The 14251-nt window shown below is 35.0% G+C and overlaps 1 protein-coding gene across 1 annotated transcript in view; it reads left to right on the top strand.

Annotated features, from left to right (window-relative positions):
* The window catches only part of LRP2 (LDL receptor related protein 2), a 1335386-nt gene that overhangs the window by 1088287 nt on the left and 232848 nt on the right, over window positions 1-14251 (top strand). The window contains exon 64 of the mRNA XM_044075346.1: window positions 3500-3634. Coding sequence (XP_043931281.1) covers window positions 3500-3634 — 135 coding nt within the window. The remainder of the gene's footprint in view (window positions 1-3499; window positions 3635-14251) is intronic.

Here is a 14251-nt window from a genome sequence, read left to right as displayed (position 1 = left end):
TCCAGTTCACACCCATACCTCCTTGTGATGTTCAGAACGTTTATGGGTCTGGCTTCTTTATCTTCGTGACTTAGCAGCTAATAATAGGCAATATTAAAAAGGGCAAGGAATTTTTAACACATTGGCACTCAGATTGCTATTCTTGGATGTTCTGCAGTGGAGAAATTAATCTTTAAGGCTTATTATAGCAATAACCCACGCCTGGGTGTGGGTAATGCTAAATTTACCCACGGTTGGCGTGGTTTGGTCCCGAGGGCGAAGCCCGAGGGACCAAACAAAGCCACCCGTGGGTAAAATTACCATTACCCACACCCAGAAGTGGGTTATTGCTATTATATACGACATTATTTAAGAAAAGAAACTGTTACTTTTCTTAAATAATGGCATAGTATAATGCCTGTTTACTGCCCTTCCGCAGATGTCTGGCATCCGGCAGTTCTGATGTACTGCGCGCGCGCAGTACATCAGAGTTGTGAGCAACAGGAAAGCAAGATCTCCGTTGCTTTTTTACTGTCTCGCTATGTTAAATGGTTTAACATAGCGAGACAGTTTAAAATAAGCAACGGACATCTCCGTTGCTTATTTTAAAACTGTCTCGCTATGTTAAACTCATTTAACATAGTGAGACTAAAAAGCAACGGAGATCTTGCTTTCTCCGTTTTAACACTGCCTCGCTATGTTAAATGGGTTTAACATGGCGAGACAGCTTTAAAATAAGCAACGGAGATCTCCGTTGCTTATTTTAAAGTCTCGCCATGTTAAACCCATTTAACATAGCGAGACAGTGTTTTAAAAAAACGAGTTATACTAATGGAAAAAAGTCCGGGCGACCGGACCTTTTTCCATTAGTATAACTCGATTTACAACGGGCACGCTGGCCAATCAGCGTGCACGTTTTGGGGGGATCATGGTATAATATTCATGTTTTCCAATTTATGTTCATACTTTCATAAATGAGAGATCTACATGTTATTGAGGTGTATGGTGTGACTCACCAGTGTGGAAGACAAGACAATTCACTGTAAATGCTGGTTTATATTGTACTGTAATATAAATATTGCTTGTTGTTTGCTAGTAATTATGAAAATAAGCAATATTTCCATATGTAGTTAACATTTCAAAACTTGAGTTGACTTACAAATTGCTGCTGATATTAAATGAAACTATTTTTATGTTGGAAAAAACTGTCTTTGGTATTTACACTGTAAGTTGCACATCTTGAGAGATTTCCAGTAGTACTTGTTTTGCTAATTAAACAATTAAGCATATGTTATTGTATTTCTGTAAATATCTCAGTAAACATGCACTTATAGAGAGGTATGTCTTGTTATTCAAAAGCTTATGTCTGGTTAACAAAAATGATCTAACTGTATATGTCTAGGTTGTATAGTTTTAAATATATGACAATTTGTTTGTGAAAGTTTCCAAAATATAATTTTTGGTTTGTGTGCATCATCATATATTACAGTATTTATTGAAAATACTATGAATGCACATTGACTGTTATCACTGTAAAGAATACTCCTTAGTGATAACATTACTATTCATACAGTTTTAATAACTTTTATTGTTTACAAAATATTTATATTTATTTATCTTTTGCTTTTTAAGTTTATTTTTCAAAAAAAAAAAATACTCTGGAATGCAAGATGTGTGTAGGCTGCTAGAGGTATGACATTCCACAGGGGTGCTAATGAGTTAAAGAAGTTTTAGTTCAGATTCTACTAGAGGTAATGCATTTTGATTTTCTGTTTTTCTTTATTTTAAGCATTTCAGTATCATACTCAGTGGATATAACAAATGGGTGATAATTTACTCTGATCTTTATTTCAGAACAATTACGAATTTAATTTTTTAGGCAGGCATATACACACAAATAAATTGTTTAGTAAAATGGCGGCCGTAGCATCATTTATCATTCAGGCCCTTTAAGCAGAAACCAGCACATCATTTTTTATTTAGGAATCCAAAGCCCAAACATCATTGTTTTACTTCCAGTATTTTCATACAACTAAACTAACATTACCGTCATGTAGAAGCCTCACAGAATGGGACAACTCAGTTGTTTTATTGATTTATTCATTCACTGTTTTCATCAATCAGGTAAAACTACTAGAAACATATTTCTTTTTTCAAGGTCTATCTTGGAGTACAGGTCTGGGTAAAAGACTGTCTTAGAATCACAGTTAGATTGGTGCAGACTACAAAATGATTTTCTTTAGGAAGACATAACCTTAATCTCCTCTGTTATATAGTGACAGGCCGACAGAAATTAAATTGCCATATCACACTTAAGCCTTTTGTAACAACATTTAATATGACAGCTGCACACTTTCAGCAGCAGTAGGCCAGGCAGCTTTTTTGTAATGTTAGGTTAGCCCACGAAGGTATGCTCATCATTCCAGTTAATTATTGGTTGAGTAGTAGCTTCCATGATGAATGAACTAACTGCAGAAGTATCTCACTGAGCTTCTGATGACCTGGTCAGTGGCCTCAGAACTTTTGAGTTGCTATGTCAATGCCAAGTAATAACCATCCAGATGCTCCTCTGACAGTGTTACTATCTTGACAAGTTTTTGGCATGATGTATTATATTATGTGCAGGTGTCTGAACATGCACATTATAACCACAGATGATATGATTAACATTTGAGCATACATAGCATCTACTACCAGTGCTTAGTACTACTAATATTATTGCTACAATACCACAACTACTGCTACTGTTACCATTAGTACTACTGCTACTATTGCTACTTACATCTAGTTCAGTTACTACTGCTGCTACTACAACTAATACTGCTAATGCTACTTACTGCCATTTCTGTTAACACTGCTACTACTATTACTACTACTAATTCTATTATTACTGTCACTACTACTGCTGCCCCTAGTAATCTACTACTAATGCAACTACTGCTACTAGTCACTGCATTACTTACTTGTTCCTGTATGCTTCAGTCAGAGCATTGGGCCTTTACTGTAGGTTACAAGATTTCTGTTTTATGCTGCTTTTGCTTCAACCCATCACATTTTTCTCTGTTTTGTTCTGCATTGAATGGTCACTTCCATATCGCTGTTGCTCTTTGCCTTCTGTGATTTCCTTGTGGATTCTAGTCAAAAGCATGGCACTGGTTGCTAATTAATCTCCTATGTAAGGTGTGTTCAAACTGTCTGGATTTTCTCGACTTGATTGTGTTAAAAATTTTACTAAATTAATTATGAGCTTTTGTTTCATTCTGTTCCAGAGCTCCTGGTTGCAGTTTATTTCAGGCCAATAGATACATAAGATCTGATGAATGTAGATTTGCAGTTTGTATGCAATGCTCTTTGTGTAATGTCAGGTCTTTGGCTCATACAAAATATGGACTCACTACATACAAATGTTACTTTTTAGCATGGTTCCATTGCAGCTATATATTCAACAGTAAGAAATGCTTGCTTTTAGATAGTTAAAGTCATTCGCTTTTTCAAGTATTTTATTCTTCTTCTTCTGCAGACAGTGGAACAGCACGAAATTGCTCAGAAAATATATGTGAACAGAACTGCACAGACCTCACAGAAGGCGGTGGCTTCATCTGCTCCTGTAGACGTGGTTATAAGCCAATTGAGACTGACAGAAACTCTTGTGAAGGTAAAATTTAACAGTTATGTACATGCTGTAGGGTTCCTTTTCCATTGCCTTCAGGAATCCCCAGATGTATTAGACCTATTATATTGGTTCTTTCCTTTTCTGGAGGGTGTGATCCTTTAGGAGCAGAGTGCCATTGTGGTGTGCAAGTGTGTGTATTGGTAGAGTACAGGCAGAGTTATGGTCTTCCCAACAACATTTGGTTAGCCTCTACGTTATTTGCCTGTGCATATTATTCCATATGTATAGTACACTATGGATGCCTGTAGGTGTTACTACATTATTCTTTCCCACAGAAGTGCTATAGAATCTCTAGAGAAACTCCCAAACCAAGAGAAATCACAAACTTCTGCTAGAGGGAGGACTCCACTGACCCACTCTACCTCAGCCCAAAACTTGGGAACCCTGACTGACACTGAGCCCCAAGCTGCTGTCATTGCAAAGCCAATCCTGTTGCAGTATGGTAGTTTCTGATGTATATGTAGATACTTGGCCTTCTATTGTGATAGGTATTTTGTATTTATCACCTTTTAACTCCTTAATTTGAGAGGCTTGGGTATTCCCTCTTAAGAAGAGCACTGAACAAGACAAATCAATTTTATTTATTTTACAAGCAACCTTAACAGATATTTATATATTATAACTTTTATAAATATAAGTTAAAATCTGTAGATGTTTATATTTGTGTGTATGCATTTAAGAGAGATGGGTATAGCAGTGTGTCATCCATGAAACAAAAAAATGTAAATCATCACCCTTTCTCTGGTTAGAGGTATAGGGGTTAGTGTTTTGAAAAGAATAACTCCCAAAATACATATATCCTGCCCATTCGAAGACAGTGTATCAAATGCCAGGGCTTCCAAGATGTCTGCTCACTGAATAGCAAGGTGATTACAGTCTTTCAGTATGAAAACTAAGAAATTGTTTTAAAAAAGCCAGAAAGGAAGAATTTGGGGGGATATAAGCAAAGATCAACTAGAAAAGAAGAAGCAGCAGCTCTGGCTCAGAAGAATCTTTCAGTTGTTCAACAGAAAAGCAATTTTTAGTACAATAGATGACCTTCAGTAGTTTAGGAGAAAAAAATAAATCAAATGCATTTAGAGGTACTTAAAATAAATGCGACACCAAAGGCACCTATAAAGTTGTGTGACAAAGGGCTGGAAAAAATAGAAGAGACTTTAAACAGCTATGTAGATTATCTGGTAAACCTGCAGAAGTCAAAGGATGAGATGAAGGAAAGACTGGCTGAACACGAGACTTCTCAAGAAGAGCAGTTTAAAAAAATAGTACAGTTAGAAGATACAGCATACCAAGGAATCATGAGATTTGTTTTTTGCCATAACAGAGAAACTTTAAAGAGTAGACTGCATTAAGTTTATCAAATTACAAATAACTCAAATGCTGTCCCTCAGTAGGATTTCTAAATCGAGAAGGCACATTGTGTGTATGCTCCAAATCTATAGATGAGAAAGCAGCCAAGATCTGCATTAAAGATGCAATCAAGCAGCAGAAAGAGCTGCTCCTGATAAAACTGTGGCAGAAAGATAAATAATAAAAACTGGGGATATCAAAGAGTTTGTGAAAAAAGATTATTTGGCAGAAGTGAAGCAATTTTATCCCACCAATTGGGAGATGTCAAAAGGAAGGTGTGACATTCAGTTTGCTGTATCCAATGGTCTTAATATTTTTTCCTAAAGGATCAAAGACAGTTTTGGATATAGAACAGGCTAATGAAGAAGTAAAAGTTAAGCTAACAAGAAGTGATCCAGCAAGCTGGTGTGTGGGAGAACCCTGATGTTCAATTTTCTGAAAATAACAAAGCTTATAGAGAGACTTTGTCAGTGAAAAATGTTCCCGTGTTCTAAAGGAAGATGTCTGAAGGATAGAAAAAAGCCCAGTAACTTAATGAAAGCATTAGAAGTACCTTGGACTTGAGCCAGAGACTGGTGTTGGGAGATTGGAAGACAAACAGCAATGTGAAATTGGTGAATAAGTGGAAGAATTGTAAAGCATAATCCCATTCAGTGTAGTTTAAACATGTGAACTATGGCTCTGCATGAAAAAGTGACTGAAAAAGACTGGAAATTTGTTGACTATATTAAACTGATGATAGAGCTGTAAAGCATAAATCATTTTTTAATGTGATTATTGTTTAGATGGCCATTGAAGAGACTGAAGAAGTAACTTTAAGTGAAACAGTTTTGTCATTGCTGTTAGTATAAAAATCTATGATTTAAATTGTAAATTTGAATGTAAGGCAGTTCTGTATAGTATGCAGTCAGATGTGTTTTAAATGTGAAGTTGAATGATTTTTTCAGTGATTACTCTATGTGTTTGTGATATTAAAGTAAGAAATGACTTTGTTATTAAATATGCAAGATTTACACTGTAACAACATAGGAAATGTTGGAAATCAGCAAGTCAAAGTTAATATAATGACATGTCCGTGGCTGCTGAGGGATGTAAAAGTCCATTAATCATATTATATGTAACATTTTAAGATAATAATGTACCCTGTCTTTATAAATATGAATGCCTAGACTAATGTCCTTATTGTAAACTGCAGAAAAGAGTTTTTTAAGCACAAGGCTTAAAAAGCAAGATAAATTTATGAAAGGCATGAAAAATTGTAGTTCTGTTTTGCATTTGTCAACATAATAGCTGCTTTATTCTGTTAGCACTGGTTTATTGTTGGTTTTAAGGAGTCTGCAAGTGCAAGCAATTAATCATGGCAGATCATGAAAGATCTGAACAATGTGTTTTGTGTGAAATCTCCAGGGATTCTTTATTTAATTTGCACAACTAACTTTTTTTCCTATTAACATCTGCTTTTAGCTCAAGACAAAGAACCTGTAGGTGCAAATAATTAACCTTGAGTGGTCTTAACAGTGTGTCATGAATAAATAGTAAAACATACAGTATACTTAACTTTTAAAATGATTTTGGCAAGCAGTTCAGTGGAAAAAAAATGAAGATTTGGACTGTGGAAAAACAGTTATGCAAACAGCTGCCTTCTCAGCAGTATTCGTACGATAATGCATTGCACATAGCAGTTCTTTTATTTAAGAGTTGCGAGCAAACTTTTTCTTATGATTTAAAGCAAACATTTATTAAAATCATGCAAGTTGTTTCACATCTTGGAGAACAGCGAACATGAAATAAGAACAGACAGAAATATGTGTAAGTGGGAATATAGACTAACTCTAAAATGTCCTTTAGTATGGTTAACCTCAAGTTTAGAAAAGATAATTCCTGTGGATATTGATTAGGAGGAACTACCTCTATTTGGAGGAGTAAACTTCCTTTTTGGAAAGTATATATAGTTGTGTGTGTTGGGAGTTAAAACAAGTTCTGGGCTTTGAACATGTATTTAATTATTTTGCTACTTTAATTTTTTTGTTGAAGCTGCAAGTCTGGGAGAATGTGATAGAGGCTCAAATTAAGATGAGAACAAGTAACTGCTTACAAGATCTTCCTGCCAGACATTAGTGTGTGTAAGCTGCAAGTTGGAAACATATATTTAAAAGAACTGCCATCTATGATATGCAGGAGTAATAGGTTTTTATCAGAATGGCTGCTTTCTCATTACTGCAATGGAATGAAAATGGTTTTACAGAAACAGGTAAAAATACTGAATCAAATTAAGGCATGAATGGTGACAATAGTAATGTTACAGAAGACATATTTGAGTAGAAATGAACAAACAAAAAGGGACTAATTATATTGATTGTAAGAGGGGCTCCAACATTAATCAAAGAAGAGAAAAAGATAATAGTATATTTGTGGTAATAAGAGGTTATTACCAAGGGAGGAGGATTATACTGGCTTGGATACCTGTCCCAAAAAACTACTATTATAGGGCTTAGAATAATTTGGGGAGAAATTATAAACATTTAGCATCAAATATTATTTATTGGTAATAAGTAGGACCTTATTTGCAGCAGTGAGTCTGTGTCAGGGGACCTAGAAGGGAAAATATAACAAAACAGGGCAGATTTCTGAAAAGTATGTGAGATTATTTGACGTGGAGAGTGTGAATTCAGTATCAGGAACTCAAGCAATATTAACACATTATTCCCCAAGATACATTAACTGGACTAGAGTAGATAGAAACTATATTTCACAAGAACATGTGTAATTAATTGAAAGCTTTGAGACCCATCCAATAATTATGTCAACAAAAAAAAACAATAAAAAGTATGATGATGATGCATATGTGAGGCACCAGCACTTTTCTACTTCTCTCTTAAAATGCAAATAATTTAAGGAATGAGTAGTGGACATGATCTGAGAGTTATAATGGAATATAGAACTTAAGTTATAGGGGATAGATAGTGAGAAAAATAAAATTAAAATTTAGTTTAAAATGGTAGGAATAAGATAGAGAGATATATGGGAACAATGAAAGAGGAATTATTTAGAGGGCCGACAAATTTCAAAGCATTGCAGAAGAAGGAGAATCTCAAAGCACAGGAATAGGAGCCACTACAGAGTACTAAAGGGAAAATAAGGGAGAATTTAGGCAATATGCATGAGTTTAGAGGACTGGTGTTAATCAACTATCTTTCCAGAGTGCAAAGACATCTGGCACAATGACTTAGGAAACAGAAAATAGAAAGAGTTGCAGCCAGACTTACAGAGCCTAAGACAAGAAAAATAAGCAGAGATCCTATAGAAGCATTAGAAATATGTCTGAATTTTGATGACAATTTTATGAGGTAGAGAAATGGTGAAGTTAAGAAAAGGTACAAATGGAAATATTTATTGAAGACTTAATTATGCCAGTGTTAATAGAAGATGAGGTTCAACAGTAAATAGCTAAGACAGGAAGGCATGAGATAAAAATGGAAATGTGAAATTAATCAATTTTTCTGTGAAAATTTGTAAGTTGGGGGGAAAACTGGAAGTTTTTGTTTAATAATGTTTTAAAATGACAGTGTGTGTGTGTGTGTGTGTGTGGGTGGGGTGGGGGGGGGGTATCAGCATCTTTAAAGAAATTCATTGGTGACTGTATTATCCAAAGAGGGTAAAAACCCTTTCGATCCAGATTCATGTAGACCCATTTCAATTTTAAACGATGATTATAAAGTATTTATGCCTATACTAGCTAAGGCAATGGCAAAAGTGTTACCAAAGTTGATAAATATAGATCACTGTGATTTTTGAGAATGGGAGGCAAAGATTTCACAACATTAATAGAACAGTGATGACCTAGAGGGAAGTATAGTGTAAGAAAATACTGCTATTTTTTTGTGGAGCTTGATGCAGAGAAAGCATTAGGCAGAGTCAGATGTGATTTTATGAGTAGGTCATTGGTAACATTTGCATTCCCTGATGGAATTATAAGGTTAATAAGGAGAATGTATGAAGGATCAGAGATGAGAATTACGGTGTGAGGGGTTCTCTCTGATAAGCTGTGTTTGAACAGAGGAACCAGGCGGAGGTACCCTCTTTCCCGTCTTTTTTTTTGCTTTATATTTATAGCCATTGACAAATAAGATAAGGGATTCACAAATTCAAGGATATAACTGATATAGCAATCAAGAAAAGTTAACTTTATTTGAATATTATATTATTCTGTAATTGATAATTTCAGAAAAGGATATTTTAGTGGAACATTCTGAGACAGTTTTAAGTCTTTTCAGGATATAAAATAAATGAAGATAAAACAAAGGCTGTAGCAGTAAACTGTTTACCTGTGGGTGAACTGGGTCAGCAATATCAATACATATGGGGCCATGGTAAGATAAAGTTTCTAGGAGTATGAATTAAAAAGGATTCCGTTATATCAGCTAATGATATGAGGGAAGAAACTAAACTAAATATAATACAACAATTGAGAAAGTGGAATTATGGACATGGATAGTAACATACAAGCAGTGAAAATGTTTCAATCCCTTTAGTTTTATATGTAGGTCAGCCATATTTTTTTGCAACCAGTGGAGAAGTTGTGGACCATAATTATAAAGAGTTAAAGGGATTTATTTGTGATGCAGAAGTATGATGAGCTGGTTCTTCTGATAGAAGAAGGTGGTTTAAGGTCACCTGATTTGTAGGGGTATTTTAGAGCTATTCAGTTAAGGCTGATATACACAATTCAAACAGAAGGTTATAAATCAAAGTAGGAAAGGATGATGACGAAATGGGGAGGCGAGAGATAAAGACAGACTAGAATTTGAAATGCAAGTTTTTTTAGGGAGAATAACAATAACCGTGCCAAATAATATATTCATAAAATAGCAGAAAGTATTGGAACTAAAACAGTGCAGGATTGGAGGAAGGAGATTTTACTAATAAAATACCTACATGAAGGGGTATAGAAACAGGCAGGAAGGGGATTGGACTTTACTGGATAAAATTAGCAAAGGAACCCTGGTGTTGTGAGCAAATAACTCAGTATGGAAAGGTAGCAGAGTGGGATGAGGCTAAGCAGAAGTTTGGACTGCAAGTTAAAGTCTACCTTCCCTATCAGGGACTGATAACAGAATATAGTCAAAGAGAAAGGGACAGATGACTGCTAAGAGAAAGACCAGCTCTAATAGCGTTTTATTTTTAGAATAGAAGCTTACGTTAAAAATAGGATATTTAGTAGGGTGCATAAAATATTGCATGAAAAGTATAAAGACCAATCAGAAGAGGTTAGAAATGATTTGGAAAACAGAATGGAAAGGCAATTTACAAAAAAAAATAATGAAATGATATTTATAAAGTGCCTAAGTATACAACAACATGTATATGGTTTAGGATTTTTGAATGGATGCTTTTGCATAGGCAGTTTTATACCCTGAACATACTTTAGAGTATTTTTCCCAAGGGTAGACAGAAAATGCTAGAGTTGCGATGAATTAGAGAGGTAATTGAGAATGTTTTGGGGGAAATGAAATGAATTGGCAGATATTAAAAATTCCCTACAGAGTACTTTGATGGAAATGGGAAATGAACCAGTTATAACAAAGATAATGTTTCTTTTAAGACGGCATATAGGATCCAATTGCCTAGACATAGTAAGGCCTTACTAAGTTTATTGCTGTTGGTTGCCAAAAAATAAATTGCTAGAAAATGAAAATTAGAATATATAATGAACATAAAGGGAGATTTGAATGTTTTAAAGGAGTTAAAAGAAATGTATCCAATATATTTTGAAAAGGGAAGGAACAATACACACAGAGTAATACTAGACAGCAATTGAGCAATTTTTGTAATACTAGAAAATATGAACATTGATAAAAACGTGTGTACTAACTACATGGCAGGAACTCTAGAAACTGTTATTGTGGTTTGTTTTATTTTCAATTGATATATGTAAGCCCATGGTGCAACTTAAACTTTCTTATAGATGTTTTTAGAAAATAAATCAAATCATACCTTTCTCATGAGGTCAAGACCCATGCACTGCCTTTGTAGATGACTTTGTTTCCTCGGTACTCCAACACAAGCTGTAAAAAATGGATGTCTTGAGTTTCTCTGAGCTGTGCATTGCAGTTTGCACATGAGTATTTTGTTTGCTGCTGGTTCTAATTATGTCTATTAATAGGGGGTGCTTTATTTTATCTGCAGTAAAACCTAATCTTTCAGTGCACATCTGTCTTCATTAGCAATTACACAGAAATGTAAGCATTATCACATTTTATCTTTAAAAATAAACAGCTTACTACCTCCATTGTTGTATTGAGGCTTGCATTGTTGCAACCTTATCACCTGTCCAATCAACAGCTTCATCAGGGACAAAATGTTGCCCTCTTATAGAGCAAAGCAGCTGTCACACTTTATACCTCAGAGGTACTGCATCCATAGCCCTATTAAGTTATCCTCTTAAGCTGTAATAGATGTTTAATCATAACTGGATATGTATCCAATCAGAGGTCCATACGATAGTACCCATGGCAGTACAGTTTGGGAATGTACTTTCAAAATGACATCCCATTGAAGAAACCACTGGCCCCATACTTGCCTGTAGTAGCAATGAGAGCTTTATATTTGACTAGTAATTGCGTCTTGGTTTTTGATGCCTTTGGAATCAAATGTTCTGTCTTAGATTCACAGTAGTCTAAATGAGAGGATAGGATACAAGTAGTAAAATGTCAGACATCAGATACCTCAGTAGCACCAGGTTATTTCTGTGAGATTCATTTGGTAATCATCTTTGAAAGTTATGTATTAAATGTATCCCCTTGTGTTTTTGAATAGCCCTGTCTTTTAAGATATTCAGGAATAAATGTATCTGAAGTTGCTGTTAATAAGTAATCAGGTTTCCAACAAAAATATATTAACTTTGTGTGGCTTTATACTATATGCATTGTAAACTAAAGTTATTATATTTGGTGCAAGGATTGTGGAACAGTTTTGCAGTTCATTTTTCAGTTTACAACCTAGCAGATTACTGGCAGCATTTAGCTTACAACCTAGCAGATTGATGGCAACATTTTGAAAGATCCAGAGGTGAAATATTTGAGTTTATAGTTAGATCAGAAAGCTTGCTACAGAGGAATAAGGTTAAGAGCTGTTAAGGAGTTTCAACATGTAATTTAGGTAATGATTCATTCAGTTATTATTTGCCTGTAGTATGATTCTGAGCAAGTTACTTAGCCAGAAGTGCTGTTGCGCTTCCCCTGCAGAGAGATTTGTGACTGGTAGGTTTACCTAGTTATGAAATGAATAAAAACATATAGGCAAAGAGAAAGAAATAGGGGGCTCCTAAATGAAAGACCAGCACTGGTGGAGATTTTAATAGAATCTAGAACAGAAGCTGCCATTAAAAAAAGTATAATTAGTAAAGTATAGAAAATACTGTATGATAATTATAAGAATCAATCAGAGAAGCTTAGAAAGGATTAAGAAGAGAGATTGGATAAGCAATTCACAAACATACAATGGTGGGATATATGTATATCTCCCAAATATGCAACAAAGTCCTGAAGATTTAGGATCTTTGCCTGGAGGTGTTTACATAAGTATTTTTATACCCCAAGTAGACTCCAAAGAATTTTTTCTCAGGTGGATAGCAAATGTTGGAGGGGTGATGGGCAAGAAAGCGATAGCTGGGAACATATTTTTTGGAAGTGTGATGAGCTGGCACACTTTTGTGATTCCCTGTAGACCGCTCTGTCAGAGATGCTGGGTGAGCAGATTGGACTGACTGGAGAGATATTTTTTTGAGTTATGCTACAGAATCGGAATTGCCTAGACATAGTAAAGCCTTGCTAAGTCTAATTATGGGTGGCTGCCATAAAAAGCAATTACAAAAAAATGGAAATCAGAGTTTAGACTAACTTTACTAGAAGTAGTGAATAGAGTGACAGAGATAAACCAACTGGAATTGGGATCTTTACAAAAGGTAAGGAGCAAATTACATAGGAAAAAGTGGGAAATGTGGGAACAATATACATAGAACAGGAACGAGGTTTAAGAGGCAGGATTTGAATGAGCTATGTAATGCTTAGTTGACAATGACTGGATGGTTTTATAAGTGGTGTATAATGTTTGCAACTACAGTTGTTTCAATGGTGTCTATGATGTAAACTGCCACTAAAGTGATATTTTGTATGTTTTTTATTTATGTAAATGTGCGATTGCCTTTATCATATGTGTAAATTTAATAAAGATGTAAAAAAAAATGTAAGTTAGCAGAAGCATTCTGAAACAGTAGCCTTGCAGGGGTAGATAATCCAGACTTTAAGTTTTTTTTTTTTTTATTTACTTACTCGTACTAAATCACAGGGATTATTTTTAGTTATATCCTTCATTCAGTAACAATAGGTAGTAAATTAAAATAGTGAAAAATATGTTGCAGTTTTAAAAGAACAACAGTTCACTTATACCATGGTGAGGATTAGAACCTAACACATGGTAGAAACATATGGATTGTTGCAAACTTTACAGAAGCTGCACTGAATTCAATTACTTAACCAACTGATTTATTAGTGACAATCATTAATCACTTTCATTCCTAATTTTCTTGTGACTTTACTACATTTAAATCCATCATCAATTAATGAGTGAGTTTTAAACTATCAGGAATTTTGTCAGGGTTGCCTGTTTTCTACTGCTAAGAAGTAACCTATTCCAAACCTTTAGCTCAAGGGTAGGAGAGGCTTCAGTGGTGCATCCCAGGGAGTATGAGGGATGTATAGATTTGACAATGAAATTGAGGAGGACGAGTTTTAAGTCTTAGTACATCTTCTCGGTTTGAGTATTCTAGACATGGAGAGACAGCAACCATCGTGTAGCAGTAAAAATACAACATGCAGTCTAGCAGTATAATCTTGTGTGTTATTCACAGCATGGATACCTTTCCTGGACAAAATATAGTAACCTTTCTGTTTTGGAGACTACATTTCATCTGTAGGTTTGGCATTTAGCTGCTGACTATGCTGCAGTGACCGATAGGTAGCACATATTCCAGGGTGGGGATTATCATTCCATTATTGAAAGCAGTTGTGGGTTATTTGATGAGTATGCTAGGTGCTCTGTGACCAATATCAAGTAACAAATTGTACCATAGCAAGTATCTTTTCTGTCCTTGTACAGAAAGTGAAAAGGTGGAGACAAACCACGTTGCCAGGCATTTGAATTGGGAGCATGTTGTTCACTTGTTGTCTGCAGTACAGTGTCTGTAATTAC

This window comes from Protopterus annectens, chromosome 6.part1 (assembly GCF_019279795.1).
Source record: "Protopterus annectens isolate FY-2018-M chromosome 6.part1, PAN1.0, whole genome shotgun sequence".
NCBI lineage: Eukaryota > Metazoa > Chordata > Ceratodontiformes > Protopteridae > Protopterus > Protopterus annectens.
The sequence above is the reverse complement of the archived record's forward strand: the minus strand, read 5'-3'. Positions and strand labels throughout refer to the sequence as shown.